We start from the raw sequence: 21,298 nt of genomic DNA on the forward strand, positions 1-21,298 counted from the left end.
CATCTAAACTGGGACAACCGTCTCAGTAACGGGTGCAATAATTCCAATTACTAACAGATTGGATTCGTTTAGAAAACTGTATGTTATTTATCTTTGTGTAGCATAAATTGAATCAACCAAACAACGTACATGCAAAAACGCAGATATAATTTTTTATTTAACCTTTATTTAACTAGGCAAGTCAGTTAAGAACAAATGCTTATTTACAATGACAGCCTACACTAGCCAAACCCAGACGACGCTGGGCCAATTGTGCGCCGCCCTATGGGACTCCCAATCACGTCGGGATGTGATACAGCCTGGATTCGAACCAGGACCAGTAGTGATACCTCTTGCACTGAGATTCAGTGCTTTAGACCGCTGTGTCAATTTGCAAGCCAGAGGTAGCTACAGTCTCTAGCTTAACGGAGAGTTACCACTGGGAAGGATATGTGTCTTAGGTGTTGAAATCTGAAGTAGAGGGATTGAAGGAGTGTCAATTTGGCAAGTGAATATGCAACTAGCTTGATGGAGAGTTACTTAAGCAATGATGATCATTAACAGGATGGCTTGTCAAACTGAACATCAGGGGAGAATAACTATTCATACAAGCTTTCATTGTGAGAGGTGCATAACAGACAGCATTCTCTAAATCACAGGAATATTTATAGGACGGGATCCATTTAGATTTCCCTAAATGGCAGGTGACTTACACAGTGCTTAGATACCGCCAACATTGATAATTATTACAGTGAAAGGAATAAAAGACATTAACTTAGAGGCACAGAGGCACTGCATACACAATATACAGGTAACTACCAAAATAAAGGAAACACCAACATAAAGTGTCTTAATAGGGCGTTGGGGCACCACGAGCCAGAACAGCTTCAATCCGCCTTGGCATAAATTCTACAAGTGTCTTAATAGGGCGTTGGGGCACCACGAGCCAGAACAGCTTCAATGCGCCTTGGCATAGATTCTACAAGTGTCTTAATAGGGCGTTGGGGCACCACGAGCCAGAAGAGCTTCAATGCGCCTTGGCATAGATTCTACAAGTGTCTTAATAGGGCGTTGGGGCACCACGAGCCAGAAGAGCTTCAATGCGTCTTAGCATAGATTCTACAAGTGTCTTAATAGGGCGTTTGGGCACCACGAGCCAGAAGAGCTTCAATGCGCCTTGGCATAGATTCTACAAGTGTCTTAATAGGGCGTTGGGGCACCACGAGCCAGAAGAGATTCAATCCGCCTTGGCATAGATTCTTCAAGTGTCTTAATAGGGCGTTGGGGCACCACGAGCCAGAAGAGCTTCAATCCGCCTTGGCATAGATTCTACAAGTGTCTGGAACTCTATTGGAGGGATGCAACACCACTCTTGCACAATAAATTCAATGTTTGTGCGTCTTGTGCATGGTGGTAGAAAACGCTGTCTCAGACACCTCTCCAGAACCTCCCATAAGTGTTCAATTGGGTTATGAGACGGCCACGGCCTATGGTTTACCACATTTTCATGCTCATCAAAAAATTCTGTGACCACTCGTGCCCTGTGGATGGGGACATTGTCATCCACGCCCATCAGGATAGAAATGATTCACCATAGGTTGAAGGTGATCACGCAGAATAGCTGTGTATTTACTAGCCTCGGCCGAGTTTCCATCAACCGGAGGGTCCGGTTGTCAGGGGAAAGGAAAGAGAGCCTGTGACTTCCGCTTTTGGACGCTAACAAGGCGACACTCCATCTTAACTCCTCCCCCATATTTACTGGATTGGTTGAACAGTGTAGAAGAGAACCTCCCCTGTTTTTTTTTTTCATTCTCGTACAGACTCGTCAAGAATCTAGTTTCAGGTGTTTCTTTTACACCTGCTTTGTTAGGTCAAATAAAATAAAATCATATTTGTCACATGCTTTGTAAACTGTAGACTAACAGTGAAATGCCTACTTATGGGCCCTTCCCAACAATGCAGAGAGAAAGACAATAACACAAGGAATAAATACACAGTGAGTAACGATAACTTGGCTATATACACGGGGTACCAGTAACGAGTCGATGTGAAGGGGTACGAGGTAATTGAGGTAGACTAGGCAACAGGGTACACAATAAACAGTAACAGCAGTTTATGTGATGAGTCAAACGAGTTAGTGCAAAACGGGTCAATTGTAGATAGTTAAATAGATAACCAATAGCTACCCGTGCACTCTAAGGGGTTGAGTGGACCAGGAAAATGCACCCCACACCATAACAGAGCTGCCAGAACTCTGATTTACTCAAGGGGTTTCCATTATTTTGGCAGTTATCTGTATCAGCAATAAAGAAAACAGTTAAGTGCCGGAGGGCCCAAAAACATATGGCGGAGCTACTCCTTAGCTACTTGTCGCATTCAGGACCTGCATCCCAAATGGTACCCTATTCCCTATATAGTGAATTACTTTTGAACAGGGCCTATAGTGCACTTTATAGGGAATAGTAGGTGGGACACTATTAACCCTTATAGATTCCAAGCACACTGTATATAGCCTCGCTATTGTTATTTTATTGTGTTACTTTAAAAAAAAATGTATTTAGTAAATCTTGGGCTTGTAAGTAAGCATTTCAAGTTATATTCGGCGCATGTGATAAATAATATTTGATTTGATTTGAATGGAATGGAATGAGAATTGGATGAATATGTAGTGCTGAGCAATTAGTGCTTGTATGGGTCGGTACGGCTTGTAAAAAAACTGTGATTTTCAATTGCGGTTTCAACTATTTAATTGCATAATTAAAAAATGAGACTACCATTATTTGTGCTTTTAATGGAAATTCCAAATACAAAAAAAGTGAATATATTTATTCAAGTGAAACTATTCAATGGTCTCTGTCAGGTCTACATAGAAAAATAGGAAATTACAATTAAATAATACAATATTTTAGTTGTGTATATTACATAGTTTTATTTCATTCCTTAAAGTCCGCATCGCATCTCTGCTCAGGCCGTAGCAGCCAGCCAGCCAGCCAGCCAGCCATCTAATGTTCTCTGATCTCCCCATAATGTATTTCTTCTTCTTTGGTATTATGGCGGTCCGCAAACAAATAAACTCAGCAAAAATGTTTCAGGAACCTGTCTTTCAAAGTAATTTGTAAAATTCCAAATAACTTCACATATCTTCATTGTAAAGGGTTTAAACACTGTTTCCCATGCTTGTTCAATGAACCATAAACAAATGAACACGCACCTGTGGAACGGTTGTTAAGACACTAACAGCTTACAGACGGTAGGCAAGATCAGACAGGACTGGCAAAAAGTGCCCTTCACTGACGAGTCGCGGTTTTGTCTCACCAGGGGTGATGGTTAGATTTGCGTTTATCGTCGAAGGAATGAGTGTTACACCGAGGCCTGTACTCTGAAGCAGAATTAATTTGGAGGTGGAGGGTCCGTCATGGTCTGGGGCGGTGTGTCACACAGCATCATCGGACAGAGCTTGTTGTCATTGCAGGTAATTTCAACGCTGTGCGTTACAGGGAAGACATTCTCCTCCCTCATGTGGTACCCTTCCTGCAGGCTCATCCTGACATGACCCTCCAGCATGACAATGCCACCAGCCATACTGCTCGTTCGGTGCGTGATTTCCTACAAGACAGGAATGTCTGTGTTCTGCCATGGCCAGCGAAGAGCCCGGATCTCAATCCCATTGAGCACGTCTGGGACCTGTTGGATCGGAGGATGAGGGCTAGCGCCAATCCCCCCAGAAATGCCCGGGAACTTGCAGGTGCCTTGGTGGAAGAGTGAGGTAACATCTCACAGCAAGAACTGGCAAATCTGGTGCAGTCCATGAGGAGGAGATGGACTGCAGTACTAAATGCAGCTGGTGGCCACACCAGATACTGACTGTTACTTTTGATTTTGACCCACCCTTTGTTCAGTGACACATTTTTCAATTTCTGTTAGTCACATGTCTGTGGAACTTGTTCAGTTTATGTATCAGTTGTTGAATATGATTATGTTCATACAAATATTTACACATGTTAAGTTTGCTGAAAATAAACGCAGTTGACGGTGAGAGGACATTTCTTTTTTTGCTGAATTTATAATAGGTGCATGCCACCACCTACTGTATTGGCTGTGTATCTGTAGTATGAATTCATTACACTTTGTGAAAAAATTGCCCCACCAACTAACCCTGCACCCATTAAAACCTCACCGCTATTCCACTACTTTGGCCCTATCTGATTCCAGGCCAGCAGCCTGGGAGGACAGGACACTACTGTTCAAAACATCTTCTAACTCTTCTGCAATGAAATCTCGTACACCCAAGTACTTCTCTGCAGCTGCCACCACAATATCTGTCCTCTGCGATTTAGGTTCCATTCCTACGGTACAACCTTGGCCATGAATGCCGAAAAACCAACCTTACTGAAGCACATGTTATTCCTATCACTCTCTGTTGGCCTCCGCCTACTCACAGGGATCCTCTTAGCATCTCTCACCCTGGACCCATCTTCCTCTATTACTCTTCACTGCCTCAGCATACGAAACCTTCTGCACTACTCTGATCCTGGCAACCTCAACCTCCCTATCTCTCACTGGACACCTCTGATCTCCAGCAGCATGGGTACCCAGTTTACACACACACACAACTTTTTTCCACCGATACTACACAAATGCTTTGTCTCATGTCCTCCTACACACTTCTCGGAATCTCCCTCCTACACACTGCTGCCACATGACCATAAACTTGACAAAAGCGCTCATGGGATAATTGAAACATACTAACTTGGCATCTAAAGACTGCATCAAAACTCAGTAGTACAGATAGGGACTTCTCTGTTTCACCATGCTCTCCACCAGGTCTGCGTCGCACCAAACGGCGGGCTTCACAGACACCGGAAAGCTTCAACATCAGTTGATTGTCCTCAACACTTTACATCGTGGGGTATGGAGCGCACACTCCCTCTGGATAGCAGAGGCGATAAAAAAAATCAACACGATTCCACTTCGAGTCACTATCACCGACCCAACATTCCCCAAACTCTTCTCCATCCAACCTGACACCAGAAGGCAAAGATCCATTCTCTCAAAAAATGTCACTCCCACTGGGACAGAATCATTTTTTGTCATTATCAGGGTTAGGTTCAAACTCAACGTTCCTCACTGCACCTGCCGCAGCAGTTAATTCATCCTCACTCTCGTCAACTTCATTTTTCTTCTATAGCTCTTCCAAAAGTTCTGTGTGAACTCAAAACGTGTTTCGCTTTCCTCCTTTTTTTCCTGTCCGCCATCTTCTCCTTCATCAGATCTTCCACGAAGGCTTGTGCATTCCACATATAAATTATAATATGTTCCGCTCTTCTCCTTTTTTTCCTGCCTGACATTTTACCCCCACCTCGTAGAAACCCCCATGCTGTACTGTCTTTAGTCACCCTATTCGCCTAAGTATGCTGCAGAGCTGTCTGTAGATGAAGCATACTTGCACAAACGGTCTCTTTCGTCATTGTGTTGTGTACGTTCCTCTCTCATGTGGAGGCATATGTGGTCTGTGTGTATCTCACCTAACGTAGCAGGCGTGAAAGTGTATCCATCTCGGTCCGATCCAGAAAGGATGGGTAGAAACAGGAAGTGCGGTTAATGCTGTTTGTTAAAGAGGAGAATAAGGAGGAAGCTATTTTGCCTGGTGAATTCAAACTGCATCAGTGCTGTATCACCTGATGCATAGGTCATTCTTGGATCTGGAGGATTTTGCTAACTCTCGTGGAATGTCATGTTAACTCCCCCAAGGTATGAGGGGGATTTGATGATGTATCATGTTCATGTTCTGAATGTATAGCTAGTTCCCCTAGGATTACTTTATTTTTAACTTTATGAATCTGAGTGGTTTAGCATGAGCAAATGAAAAGAAAGAGTGGTGTAATGTTAACAGATGGGAAGAGAAGTGAGTGGGAATGAGCGGTATAACATACCACACTTTTTATTTCTATGCTAATATCTGTGTCACATGTCAGTAGACATCCCTGAAGGGAAAAGCATGCAGGTTTCTTTTGTGAATTATATTTCTGCCTGTCACACAGAAAACAACCTACACAATATGTTTTATTGTAAACTCACCAAAAAAAACGACATTGATATAACTACCCTGGAGAAATAACATTGCATTAGGTTCAGGAAACAAATTCAGAGTGAGTCGAAGAGTACTCCTTGGAGTTGTATTTCTCTCTTCTCTCTTTGGTAGGAGAAAAAGCAGTGATGGCTCGACATTCGACAGTTCTCCAGTATTTTCACTGACAACATTCCGGGGAGTAGAAGTGTTGATAGAGCTAGTGGAAGTGTTGCGATTATCAATGGAGGAAAGGAGAATTGCTGGTGCGTAGATTCTGTTCTTCGAGGACTCTCTCTCTCTCTCTCTCTCTCTCTCTCTCTCTCTCTCAAGATCATTTTGTGTTCAAAATGGTTTTTGCCAAATGCAGTAAATAAGGAACTTAGGGTTTTTAAGGAAAATGCTCATATTGTTGTTTTGTAACACTGTTACCTAAAATAAACCTTGACATGCTCTCAAGCTGCCAAAATAATCACATTTTCATCCATTTAACTGACAATCAAATTCCTCCTTTCCCTCCATCATGTAACCCCTGTTGGCAGGTATACATCATACATTTCTTCACCTGATCTCTCCTACTCCAACTCCAACATAACATTCTATGCAGTGTTCATACAGAGATGGCAGATAATGACGATCCCTTACGGTCTGATTTGTATTCCGGTGGCCTTTCCTCTCTTGACCCAGAGAACCAAAGGCCGGTTTAACATGCCCAGAAAGACTGTTAGGCACACCAGCCTCCCCACCCCCCATCTGGATGTCTACTACAGGAACCCATTGTCATGACGTGCCTATCATTAATGTGATGACTGTTATTCATCAAATCAGTTAACCATGTTTAATTGTTACTCGATTAAACTAATCATGCAACAACGAACTCATTGGGAATTTGGGGCACCACGTGAAAATTTACCACCAGTTACCATCTCCCGAATTAAACTCGTGAAAGGTATATATATATCTTGTCAACAGTCACTTATTAATTATTATTACCTCAGATCAGTCTCTTTCTGAACATTGCATATTCCTTGCTATCTGCAAGAACCCTAACCTTATTGCTAAATCTGCAATCCACAAATTGGCTTCATGATTTATTTAATAATTAACTAAATTACACAGAATATATAAACACACACGCACACAGATTATTGGATTATTGATTAGAAACGTAATACAATGAAACAGGTCCCTAGTGGACTAACAATAGCATGACTGCTTGGTTATGAAAAAGGGAGGGGTCAGGAAGAGAGAGGGATAAAGGGAGTCAAACTTATCGTACCATTGGAACCTACTCTCAAAGGAATAGTGATACTTTGCACAAAAACCACCGCTCATTTGGATACGAAATGCAATATAGAGTTGAAGTCAGAAGTTTACATACACTTTAGCCAAATACATTTAAACTCAGTTTTTCACAATTCCTGACATTTCATCTTAGTAAAAATTCCCTGTCTTAGGTCAGTTAGGATCACCACTTTATTTTAAGAATGTGAAATGTCAGAATAATAGCAGAGAAAATGATTTAGTTCAGCTTTTATCACATTCCCAGATAGTCAGAAGTTTACATACACTCAATTAGTGTTTGGTAGCATTGACTTTAAATTGTTAAACTTGAGTCAAACGTTTTGGGTAGCCTTCAACAAGCTTCCCACAATAAGTTTTTGGCCCATTCCTCCTGACAGAGCTGGTGTAACTGAGTCAGATTTGTAGGCCTCCTTACTCACACACTTTTTCAGTTCTGCCCACAAATGTTCTATAAGATTGACGTCAGGGCTTTGTGATGGCCACTCCAATACCTTGACTTTGTTGTCCTTAAGCCATTTTGCCACAACTTTGGAAGTATGCTTGGGGTCATTGTCCATTTGGGAGACCCATTTGCGACTAAGCTTTAGCTTACTTACTGATGTCTTGAGATGTTGCTTCAATATATCCACATAATATTTCTTCCTCATGAAGCCATCTATTTTGTGAAGTGCACCAGTCGCTCCTGCAGCAAAGCACCCCCACAACATGATGCTGCCACCCCTGTGCTTCACGGTTGGGATGGTGTTCTTCGACTTGCAAGCATCCCCCTTTTTCCTCCAAACACAACAATGGTCATTATGGCCAAACAGTTTCATCAGACCAGAGGACATTTCTTCAAACAGTGTGATATTTGTCCCCATGTGCAGTTGCAAACCGTAGTCTAGCTTTTTTATGGAGGTTTTCGAGCAGTGGCGTCTTCCTTGCTGAGCGGCCTTTCAGGTTATTTCGATATAGGACTCGTTTTACTGTGGATATAGATACTTTGTACCTGTTTCCTCCAGCATCTTCACAAGGTCCTTTGCTGTTGTTCTGGGATTGATTTGCACTTTTCACACTAAAGTATGTTCATCTCTAGGAGACAGAACGCGTCTCCTTCCTGAGCGTTATGACGGCTGCTTGGTCCCATGGTGTTTATACTTGCGTACCATTGTGTGTACAGATGAACGTGGTACCTTCAGGCATTTGGAAATTGCTCCCAAGGATGAACCAGACTTGTGGAGGTCTGCAATTTTCATTCTGAAGTCTTGGCTGGTTTCTTTTGATTTTCCAATGATGTCAAACAAAGAGGCACTGACTTTGAAGGTAGGCCTTTAAATACGTCCAGAAGCTTTTAAAGTCATTACATCATTTCCGTGAATTTTCTAAGCTGTTTAAAGGCACAGTCAACTTAGTGTATGTAAACTTCTGACCCACTGGAATTGTGATACAGTGAATTATAAGTGAAATAATCTGCCTGTAAACAATTGGAAAAATTACTTGTGTCCTGCACAAAGTAGATGTCCTAACCGACATGTCAAAACTATAGTTTGTTAACAAGAAATGTGTGGAGTGGCTGAAAATGAGTTTTAATAACTCCAACCTAAGTGTATGTAAACTTCTGACTTCAACTGTATATATTTATGCGTAGCTCTCCTTGATGGTCGTCTCTCTGTCGACCCCAATCAATCCGTCTTTGGGGAGTGGCTCAATTTAAAGCTTTGGTTGTCCACCAGAGGTCACAATGTCCTTCTTAGTTGTAGAGCTTCTCTGGTCTTGGAGTGTTTGTTAGAAAATATCCTTCAGATGTTGGAACTATATTTTGGTTGTCTGAGATGGGATTATGCCTACCCACCTCGGGTCTTTAGTCAAAGTTCTATGACCACTTACATGCACAGCTGCGGACTGTGAATGTTTCTGGTCTCTTAGGTGAGGTTATCTTCTCTTGTAGTGTTGAGGTTGAGAGCTTCAGAGCTTCAGAGTTTCTAACCATTTCAACATCTTTTGGTCTTTTGGTCTCTTAGTGGTTGATTATCCAGGTTCAGGCTCCCGACCACTTTACACCCCAGGTGCAACCAGGCATGTTTTGGTCTCATGCAAATTTTGTTACCAAGGCTTTAAAAAAGGGGCATTCCATCACGCCAAAACTATGTCTGTGCTCACTTGGGCGTTAATACTGACTGGGTACAACTTCATATGAAAAACAATTCTCATTTATAAGGCTAAAATCACATTGCCATCGTCACAAAAATATTCTCCTATTTAATCATATATTTTATGCGTAGAATGCGTACACTTTTAGAGTTAGTTACTTTGTTATACCATCCTTAATGACATCACAAAATAATAAACAATATGGCATGATTATTATTTAGATCCCCACAAACCATTCCTAAGATTTGAATGTCATGAATAATGTCCAATGTTTTCCTTTTATTGACATAAAGGTTTTGGCAGCAAAGAGCCTCTGGGACAAAAAGGTTTCAGTCTTCACATACTAGGGAGCCAGATGGAGAGTTTCTGCAAACTATTTATGACTGGCTGTAAAGTCAAAAATCAAAACGCCCCAACTTCCCCCCTCTACTTTCCGGTAGGAGAGAGGGGTCGTCTGGCTGTCAGCCATTGTCAAGCTGATATGGCACCTTTGATCCTCACCAAGGAGAGAGCGTCATGACACCATTATGATTCACTAGATCACTAAACTTCCTTTCCCAACACACGCCAACACCCTTTCCTCCTTGTTACAGCTCCTGCAGTTCATACTAAACGGAATGTACTGAGCTGCCATTGGTAAAAGAATCTCCCTCAGTTTATGTGACCAAAACTCTTAAATATCTACTCCGATCTCTTTCGGAAATAATGCGGTGTCAGCTATGATATGACACCTTGAGTTTGAAAAATCTATTTTGGTTATTGAACTACAGTAAGTGCAGTAGATTAACACCAGCTAACATAATGACTGACAGAATTACATAATGTTTCCCTAATCTGTGCTATACAGAAATGCAGGATTATGAATGTCATTCTCTTCATGGTGATGTACCTGAATAGGTACACAAAGGTACAAACATGTAATGTCCTCCTTTGCATGTTTGGATATTATTCTACACGCTGGCTATTATTCTAATGATCTACACCCACAAGCAAGGCCACATTTGGTTGGTACAGACCGGACCAAATCTGTACCAATCATAGACTTCTATTTTTCACAAGTTAGGACATCATGGTACAGCACAGTAGAGCACAGTACAGCACAACAGAGTATAGTTCAGGACAGTAAAGTACAGTAGAGGATAGTTCAGTACAGCACACTACAGTAAATTATACTGTACTTCACTCCAGTGTGCTCTACTGTACTGTACTAAGCACTACTGTACAGTACTGTATTATACTGACCTATTCTCTACTCTACTTGTCTTTACTGTACAGTACTGTACTGTGCTGTCCAAACTTGTGAAAGTAACAGGAAATGTTCATTCTTATGTGGATTATAATTAATGGGCATTTTGTTGTAGGGGTTAATGCATTTTTTTGTTAGGGCAAATCAAGTCTACCACTCCGAAGTGAAATGTACAAACTTTAGAAGCCTTTTTAAATCTTGAATAGACGACACGTTTGCATTCCTGCCTAATATCCTACATCTGTAGATATTTCTCTCTTCCAGTCTCTTCCTCTCTCATGGAATAATAGTGCTGTGCAAAACAAAGGGTATACGACACAGAGAGCCAGTGAATACAAATGTACAGTACATCTAACCTGTGACTTAACCCTTATGGGTCGTTCCACCTCAAAAAGCACAAGAAAGAGAATTCAACACCCACTATTTCACGGCATGCTGAAATTGTTTCTGTAGTTAGAAAGAGATAAGATTAGCATTCCTGAAACATTATTTTTTTTGAAATATAATTTGATCTCTGGGAATTTAAGCTACAGTGATTGATTGCACCAAAATTTGATATTTTAATTTATTGGTTTCATATAGTTGTCAATAAATATAGTACCTAACATCCAATTTGGACCCTACTTCTTACTAACAATGAGTAAGACATGAGGAATCCAATAAAATTATTAAAAGCCACCCACGGCCACCCCACACACATCGCCAAGCCCATCCCAACAACCAGTATACAGTATCACCAGTAAACAGTATCACTTCTTTATGTCTGACAAGTAGTATGCTGCGGCTTGGAGTATTACTCCCCCCCCCCCCCCTTTTATCTCACCAATGTCAATCTTGTCTCATTACTGCAACTCCCCACTGTGCTCGGGAGGCGAAGGTCGAGTCATGCATCCTCCAAAACATGACCCACCAAACAGAGTTTCTTAACACACGCCCGCTTAACCCGGAAGCCAGCCACATCAACGTGTCGGAGGAAACACTGTTCACCTGACGACCGAGGTCAGCCTACGGGCCCCGGCCCACCACAAGGAGTCGATAGAGCACGATGAGCCAAGAAAAGCCCTCCCGGCCAAACCCTGCACTAACCCCGACGACGCTGGGCCAATTGTGATACAGCCCGGGATTGAACCTGGGTCTGTAGTGATGCCTCTAGCACAGCGATGCAGGGCTATTGCTTTTTTTTATCTTATGTAATGTATTCCCTTTGAATCTGGAATCAGTTTTTTTTTCCCTTGTTCAGAGAAATGAAGCATCGAAGTCACTTGCATTATTTACCATAAATGAGTGAGGTTTTTCACACTAGATGCTGCTGTTCCTACCACTGCCACATCCTTTTATCCATTTTGAGGCTCTCCTGTGTTGATTAAATCGATCCCAACATTTTCTTTGCAACTTTGGGTAGAAAACCAATGACTTTTGCTAATTATGAAAATAAATTCTGTGGTCATCCTCACAGTTCAAGACAGTCCTCCGTGAAAGCCATTCAGTTTGTCCTTCTCTTTGGCCTAATCTGTGTTCAGGAAATGGCACCTCTGTGTGTGTTTTTTCCCTTTAAAAAAGGTCTGGATTAGTTAGACCATTCCTGGTAAACAAGCACATTATTAGGCTACAGAAGTTATAATGGCTTCAATGGTAAAAGTAAAAAAACACACACTGTATATTGTTTTGCAATGGTACTGGATAGGGTTGGGCTTAATGGTAAATGTCACTAATCACACTAGATTTAGAAAATGTTTCGAATAATTGTATTGAAATAAATACAACTGCCATGCAAAGGTTTATAACTTTAAGGTTGTCTTGTGCTGAACAATTAGTAGTTAGGGCTTTTTGAGGTCGGTTCAGTTTCGGTTGTATTATTTAAAAAATATATGGTTTTGGATTTTGGTTTGGATTATTTATTTTTCACATTAAAATGCACTATGCATCATGTGGGTTGAATGCTGTAACACAGACTAAAACAGTTAATCAAAACATGATAGTAGTGACTACTTTACTTGAATAAAATATTACAATTTTTGTGTATATTACATGTTTTATTTGATGACTTTATCATTTCAACCCAATTCATCATCTCATCTCTATAGAGCTGCTGTCTATGCTGTCTGACAAAATCACAATTTTAGTAGTTCTTCAAAGTCAATAAGGCATTTTAAGTCTGCTGAATATCAATCACTTAGATCATGTATTTCCAGGTAGAGATACCTCGCAAAGCAGCTGCTCTCTATGCCTCTCAATCGCACCACCCTACTACATCGCACAGTTTGGACTTGATCTGACTTACAGTATCTCTACAGAAACTGAGAAATGTCTGCAGTGAGCTCACAAAAACAATGGAATTCTAATAATTGAACCGACATTGATTAGTTGTTAAAACACTTTCTCAGCACTAGGGTTGTCATAACATTTTAGTCCATTTATCCATTAATGTTTTGGGCTTGTAAGAAAAGTCTTTGTATGAGAATTGCACCATAGGGAGGGCCCTCTCAGAAAGCTGCCATTTGTTAACTATTCAAGAAAAGTTGGGTAGAAGCAGTAGGTTGTTAAGAGAAGGACAAACTGAATGGCTTTCATGGAGGACTGGCTTGACATTCAATTTATTTTCATCATGAACAAAAATCTATTGGTTTTATAACCAAAGTTGCAAAGAAAATGTTGTGATCCATTTAATAAACACAAGAGAACCGCCAATTTCATAAAAGGCTGTGGCAGTAGCAGGAACAGCTGCATTTAGTTGACAAAACCTGGGACTTTCACACTTCAATGGGTATAGTTTCCAGAGGACAATTGGAGACCGTCTCCAACTCAGTTTGTCATGTTGAGTGTGTAAGTGTCAAAAGCCAACACAGACATGGCTTTAAAGTGCAACAAAATATTTCGCTGTGCAACCTAACATTTTAATTTGGGAGACCAGTGCGACCCAAAGAAACTCAAATATTTTTTAAATAATTGTAGTAATGATAAGGCTGTTGTTTCCTCGAGCGCAGATTCGTTAGTGTCTGTAACGAGTTCGCTGAGAGTCGGGAAGCAAGTTCAGGGTGTGAGTGTTTTAATAAATAAAAAAACAATGAACACGAAACACAAACAAAGCACCAACATGAAAACAGAGTCAATAACACCTGAGGAAAGAATCAAGGGGAGTGACAGATATAGGGAAGAGAATCAAGGAGGGTATGGAGTCCAGGTGAGTTGTCATGAGGCGCAGGTGCGCGAGACAATGGTGACAGGTGTGCGGGATAATCAGCAGCCTGATGACCTAGAGGGAGTATACCTGCCAGTACCCCCTCCAATGTGTGGCTCCAGCCGCAGGACGCCATCAAAGGGGACGAACCCGGGGATCAAGAGTGGACACCCCTGTAGATGCGTGAGAACCTGTCATGCCAGCTGGGGCGTGGGAACCTGACAGATCGTTTAAGGCAGGGGAGCATGGCGATCCGGCTGAGGCATGAGAACCTGATGAGCGGGTGGAAGCAGGGGAGCCCGGCGTGCCTGCGGAGGCACGAATGCCCGGCGATCCGGCGGAGGTACGAAATCCCGACGATCCAGCTGAGGCAAGGGAGCCAGGTGATTCGGCTGAGGCATGGAAGCCCGGCGAGCCGGCTGAGGCAGGGAAGCCAGGCAATCTGGTTGAGGGATGAGAGCCTGTAGCACTTCCCGGGCCCGACGTCAACACTCTGACACAAAATATTAAATAAAAAAGCACTCCCTGATGCTTCCCTTAGGTGAGGTGTTATTCTGTAACGAGTGTGCTGAGAATCGGGAAACGGGAACCTGCTAACACCTGAGGAAAGGACCAAGGGGAGTGACAGATATAGGGAAGATAATCAAGGAGGTGATGGAGTCCAGGTGAGGCGTCATGAGGCGCAGGTGCGTGAGACAATGGTGACAGGTGCGCGAGACAATGGTGACAGGTGCGCAAGACGATGGTGACAGGTGCGCGAGACAATGGTGACAGGTGCGCGAGACGATGGTGACAGGTGCGCGAGACGATGGTGACAGGTGTGCGGGATAATCAGCAGCCTGTGATGACCTAAAGGCCAGAGAGGGAGTATATGTGACAGTGTCCTGCGTGCACCATTAATTCAACGAAACCGCTTGTTTCTGTCACAAACACTTCAAAAGATCTGACCCATATTACCAGATCAATGTTCATAAACCATGTCGCAGGCAGTTCTCGTGGTTTCTATCAGGATTCAATTCCCCAATTTGGATTGTCTTGGTTGTGATGGGTCTCATTTGGATTATCCTTCTCGAGAGGTGACCATCAGGAGCAGAGATTGAGGGTTGACGAATAAGGACAGCGATTGTGTGGGTCGGAAAGACTCAGATCGTATCGATTTAAATGTAGGATTTCAATACCTGCCCAGACCTTGAGAACTGAAATGACTGATATCGAAGTTGTTTATTTCTCTTTTAGTCTCTGTCTTATTCTCTGCCAGTGTACTGTCTACTCCTTGTGTGTGATCCAGGAAGTAATAGAACAAATAGCACTGACTTTAGGGAACAGAGGGGAGCCAGACACACAGGCCAAGACACAAATATCAAACCCCTGAGTCAAAGCAAGGAGCTCGGTGTGAGGTGTATGTGGTGGGGGATGGCATGTCATGATGTCAGGTCCTTCTACTCATTATTAGACACACATACACATGAACACATCAAGGGTATCAGAGAAATAGCAATAGAATTGGCTTGGGGGGGGGGAATAGGAAAAAACTGTGTTACATTCATGGCATACTGTCCCTGCTTACAAAAGGAACGTCAAAGGTAACTTGGAAACCACAAGAACATAAGAGAGATTTCACTGACGGATCCATGCCAAAGCATCAGATTAAATGTGAAGCTTAAGTTATAAGAAATGATTCACTGACGTGACATCACTGAGCTCTTCCAGCAGTCTTTCTGACAAAAACAGCGCAATCACAACCCTTACTATATGCTTGGAAAATGTACTGGTTAGTTTGAATGTTTCAATCTGCAATGCATCTTCAGTATTGGCGATAGTATAGGCCTATTTCAGTGGCTAAAATGTCCAACTCTGGTCTACACACCATCTGTTTACCCAAATAGTTGGCCACACACTGTAAAAGATCAATCCAGACTTGTTCTCAACTATGTAAAAAGCTCTTACCGTCCACACAGGCTGGCATGGCTCTTGTCGTCCCAGCGATCTGTCCCTTCTTACAGGCACACCGTGCAGTCTGTCTGGCGATGGTCCGTCTGGGCTGACTGCTGTCCCTGTCCAGCATCACAATCTCACATGTCCCCGCCGCCAGTTGACCTGCAAGTGGCATCACATACACAGGACATTATGTCAAAGTGGCAGAACATACTACTATTAGGGAAAAAGTAGAACCATACAGGGTTCTTCAGTTTGCCCCCATAGGGGAACCCTTTTTTGTACTAAGTAGAAACCTTTGCAGAGAGGGTTCTTCATAGATCCCCTTGTAAATGGTTCTACGAAGAAACTTCTATGAAGTGTTCTGCCTAGAACATCTATAAAGGGTTCTACCAAGAACACTTTTATCCTCTAAAAGGTTTTTCCTAGAACCCTCTATGAGTAGTTCTACCAACATTATTAACAAAATGTAACTCTTTACGACAATACATTACATACAGTAAGGCCTTTCTTTGAGGGCCTAGTTATACCCTAAAGTTATACCCTAAGGGCGCCCGCAGAACTCGGCTAGGCGAAGTAAATGTCTGTGCCTCACCTACTTTCTTAAAAAGACCCTTGCTTGAAGCACAAGACAAAAGCAGCGATATTACTGTTCGTCTCTCTTGAGATGCCGTGGCAACAACCTAGCCAGTAGGCACTTCCTCAAAATAGTCAGAATGAATCTAAGCTAAATCATGAAATCTATCATTCATTTAGATGTTTTTGCCAAAGGAGGTCTTAGCTGCGCAATTTTACATCTAACTAAGATGTTTGGTGCAATATTTCTCAAGTGAAAAAATGAACTAGTCATCTCTTGTTGAATGAAAACAAACACTATATTGAAGAATCTTATCCAAAGGTCCCACTCCTACTAAGAATAGTACTGTTGTCCAATCAACGATGAAGGGGCTACCAAACCTCGACTTGCTTCAAGAAAAAAAATGTACAGTACCAGTCAAAAGTTTGGACAAACCTACTTAATCAACGGTTCTCTTTATTTTTACTATTTTCTACATTGTAGAATAGTGAAGACATCAACACTATGAAATAACACATATGGAATCATATCGTAACCAAAGAAGTGTTAAACAAATCCAAATATATTTTATATTATTCAAATTAGCCACCCTTCGCCTTGATCAGCTCTTCTCCGTCCTCTCTCGCCTCCTTTAGAAAAGTTCAAAGATATCGAGGAGAGGAAGTGGGGAGAACGTGGATGAAAATTTGCTTATCGGAAATTAAACACTTTTTCTCCACTCGTGTGTCACCATGATGTCAGGTCCTTCTACTCATTATTAGACACACATACACATGCACACATCAAGATTATGCTTACAGGGATGGATCCCAAAATAACTGTGTAAAGTGATAAAAACAAATTAAGATCGATTTGAAGACCTTTTATAGATAAAAACAACATGCTACGTATCGTTTTAAACGTGCATGCTTTTCTCCTCCGTGAAAAAAACAAACGCTTATTCAAAGTAGTGATGTTACGTTTGATACCGGAGATCCGAGACGTGTCGAAATTGATAAGCAGTTTACTTCAAAGCAGTGTGCCGATGCCTGTATCACTTTATCAGAAACATGTGAACAATGACGTCCGAAGCTTCGTTTCATCGAACAACCACCTGATTGGTTTGGTAGAAGACACAAAGCGTACTCTATGCATGCTCTCCGGCGTGTGGGACGTCATCTATAATCATTTGGCAGCTCTCAACCACTTATCGGTTTCCGGGTCACGGAGGAAGGAGGAGAGAGGGTGGAGGACAGACTTTTCCCAAATAAGAAAAGGCCCTGGTTTACAGGCAACATCAGGGGCAAATTCATTATGGAAACCATTTAAAAACTAAACTGATGGTTCCTCGCTGTTTCATTCCATTTGCTTCCGTTTAATAAACATTTTGCAACAGAATTGGCACAATGAATGCATCCCAGCAACCCCAGTCCTGCTAACGACATTATGCTAGCTTGCAAAGTGAGGTATACCTCCAGAGTGAGATTATTCAACAACTGGAACCTTTAATCACTCACAATCTGCATTCAGAAGTACTGTCAGGGTTTGAAACTAACTGTTTTTCGAGACGACCTAAATAATCTAAACTGGAACAACCATCTCATTAACGGGTGCAATAAATCCAACTAGTAAAAGTTTGGATTAGTTGAGAAAAAATGAATGTTTATTTATCATTGTATAGAATAAGATTATTCAACCAATATATGTACATACAAAACATATATGCAAAGAAACAATTCTGAAAATCAACATGCAATCAAACATGCTGGGAAATATTATGAAAAAAGGAGTGGTTTTCAGTGTTTTACGCTACACAAAGTAAAAATAGCACAATAACACTCAACTCTGGTTATTAAAACCAACAGTGGGGTTATTTTGCACCACTGAGTGTTGTTCATTTAACTCAACACTAAAAATATTTCACTGAAAAATCAACACAACGTAAAACTGGCCAATTTGCTGTGTGCCATAAAATACACTGCTGGTTCACTCATACATACTCCCTTCGATTCTCCTACTCACTGCTCAATAAAATCACAGAAATACTCATTTGAAAAGACAGAAATCATGGCAAGATAAACTACATCAGTACTGTATGCAAAATGATTAAGGGAATACCAGATACATGCACAAATATTCCCGTATAAACTCAGCAAAAAAAAGAAACGTCCTCTCACTGTCAACTGCGTTTATTTTCAGCAAACTTAATGTGCAAATATTTGTATGTACATAACAAGATTCAACAACTGAGACACAAACTGAACAAGTTCCATAGACATGTGACTAACAGAAATGGAATAACGTGTCCCTGTCATTACAATTAGTTTTTCAGTAGGACCGATTGGAGTAATGGCTACCTCTGTATTTTACGCGAGAGTCACCCTGGGAGCCATCAGGTGACCACTTACACAATGTAGCCGCCTACGGCTATTCTTCAACATAAATGCGTAAAACTACGTCACAATGCTGTAGACACCTTGGGGAATACGTAGAAAGTGTAAGCTGGTTGATGGCACATTCACAGCTCAATAGGGACTCATTGGAACGCAGCGTTTTCAATATATGGGGCACATCCTGATTGGATTTTTCTCAGGCTTTCGCCTGCAACATTTGTTCTGTTATACTCACAGACAATATCTTTACAGTTTTGGAAACGTTTGAGTGTTTTCTATCCAAAGCTCAATTATATGCATATTCTAACATCTTGCCCTGACAAAATATCCCGTTTAAAACGGGAACGTTTTTTTTCCAAAAATGAAAATACTGCCCCTAGAGTCGCAAAAGGTTTTAAGTACTGCAGTTAATGTCCTCCTCATGAACTGCAACAGATTTGTCAGTTCTTGCTGTGAGATGTTACCTCACTCTTCCACCAGGGCACCTGCAAGTTCCTGGACATTTCTGGGGGGAATGGCCCTAGCCCTCACCCTCTGATCAAACAGGTCCCAGACGTGCTCAATGGGATTGAGATCCGGGCTCTTCACTGGCCATGGCAGATCATTGACATTCCTGTCTTGCAGGAAATCGTGCACAGAACGAGTAGTATGGCTGGTGGCATTGTCATGCTGGAGGGTCATGTCAGGATGAGCCTGTGGGAAGGGTACCACATGAGGGAGGAGGATGTCTTCCCTGTAACACACAGTGTTGAGATTGCCCGCAATTACAAGCTCAGACCGATGACGCTGTGACACACCGCCCCAGACCATGACAGACCCTCCAAATCGATCCCGCTCCAGAGTACACGCCTCAGTGTAATGCTCATTCCTTCAACGATAGACTCGAACCCGACCGTCACCCCTGGTGAGACAAAACCGGACTCATCAGCGAGAGCATTTTTTGCCAGTCCTGTCTGGTCCAGCAACGGTTGCTTTGTGCCCATAGGCTACGTTGTTGCCGGTGATGTCTGGTGAGGACCTGCCTTACAACAGGCCTACAAGCCCTCAGTCCAGCCTCTCTCAGCCTATTGCGGACAGTCTGACACTGATGAAGGAATTGTGCTTTCCTGGTGTAACTTGGGCAGTTGTTGCCATCCTGTACCTGTCCCGCAGGTGTGATGTTTGGAGGTACCGATCCTGTGCAGGGCTTGTTACACGTGGTCTGCCACTGCGAGGACGATCAGTTGTCCGTCCTGTAGCACCGTCTTAGGCGTTCTCACAGTTTGGACATTACAATTTATTGCCCTGGCCACATCTGCAGTCCTCATGCCTCCTTGCAGCATGCCTAAGGCATGTTCATGCAGATGAGCTTGCACCCTGGACATATTTATTTTGGCGTTTTTCAGAGTCAGTAGAAAGGCATCTTTAGTGTCCTAAGTTTTCATAACTGTGACCTTAATTGCCTACCGTCTGTAAGCTGTTAGTGTCTTAACGACCGTTCCACAGGTGCGTGTTCATTAATTGTTTATGGTTCATTGAACAAGCATGGAAAACAGTGTTTAAACCCTTTACAATATAGATCTGTGAAGTTATTTGCATTTTTACGAATTATCTTTGAAAGACAGTGTCCTGAAACAGCAACATTTCCTTCTTTGCTGAGTTTAGGTACAGTTTAAAACATTCTCACACCTAACTTTTTTTAATTTATCAGATTACTCAAACTCCTGATGTTAAAGTTTAAAACTGAGGTAAACTCTAATGCTCATGCACTATTTAGAAGCCTATTCAAATTCAGAAGGGTTCGATATTGAACTCGTCTTGCCTTCCAAATAATCATCAAAGACCCTTTTCTTCCAAAAACAGTTCTTAGGATGTTTAAGGTTCTAGAACCCTTTGCCTTACAAAGAAACTCCCAACTAACATGACCACATTGGCCCCATGTGGGTTTATGGTGTCAAGGTGTTTGGGGGCTAGACCCCACAAATATTTGGGAGTGCGTGGATAGTAACAACTGTGTTGTATTACTGATACAATGTAAGGGGCAGCCGATCCAAAAGTGTTAGCTTACTTCAGGCGAAGTGAAGGCTGCCCTTGGGGCCAATGTTGGGCCGATGAGCAAAGGCATATGGGTCCAATGTTTTAACCTGCATTGGGCCCATATAGTGCCAATGTGGGCATGTTTGCTGGGAAAATATATGGGCTAATTTAGTCAAAGTTAGGGCTGCCCTAACCAGATATGGGATACCCACACTGGGCCAATGTGGAGCCGATAAGCAAAGGCACTGCCCAATGTGGGCAGCCTACGTGGGGACAATATTTTAACCTGCATTGGGCCCACATCATACCAATGTAGACATGTTTGCTGTGCCTCGTTTCCAAAAATATTTCTTCAGATGAAAAGGATTCTTGGAAGAACCCTTTCCCTCCGCAAATAATCTGTTTGGAAGCCTTTTTTCTAAGAGTGTAAGCACATAAACATCACAGAAGTGTGTGCAGTATTGTTCTATGAAGAAAAGCATGAACATGCTCA

The 21,298-nt window shown here is 42.1% G+C and overlaps 1 protein-coding gene across 2 annotated transcripts in view; it reads right to left on the minus strand.

The window, feature by feature from the left end:
• Positions 1 to 21,298, minus strand: part of LOC139393257 (chemokine-like protein TAFA-5) — a 172,769-nt gene that overhangs the window by 73,492 nt on the left and 77,979 nt on the right. For both annotated transcript variants that reach the window (XM_071141735.1, XM_071141734.1), the window contains exon 2: positions 15,853 to 16,002. In XM_071141735.1, the coding sequence (XP_070997836.1) occupies positions 15,853 to 16,002 (150 nt within the window). The remainder of the gene's footprint in view (positions 1 to 15,852; positions 16,003 to 21,298) is intronic.

Source organism: Oncorhynchus clarkii, chromosome 33 (genome assembly GCF_045791955.1).
Source record: "Oncorhynchus clarkii lewisi isolate Uvic-CL-2024 chromosome 33, UVic_Ocla_1.0, whole genome shotgun sequence".
In the NCBI taxonomy this organism is placed as follows: domain Eukaryota; kingdom Metazoa; phylum Chordata; class Actinopteri; order Salmoniformes; family Salmonidae; genus Oncorhynchus; species Oncorhynchus clarkii.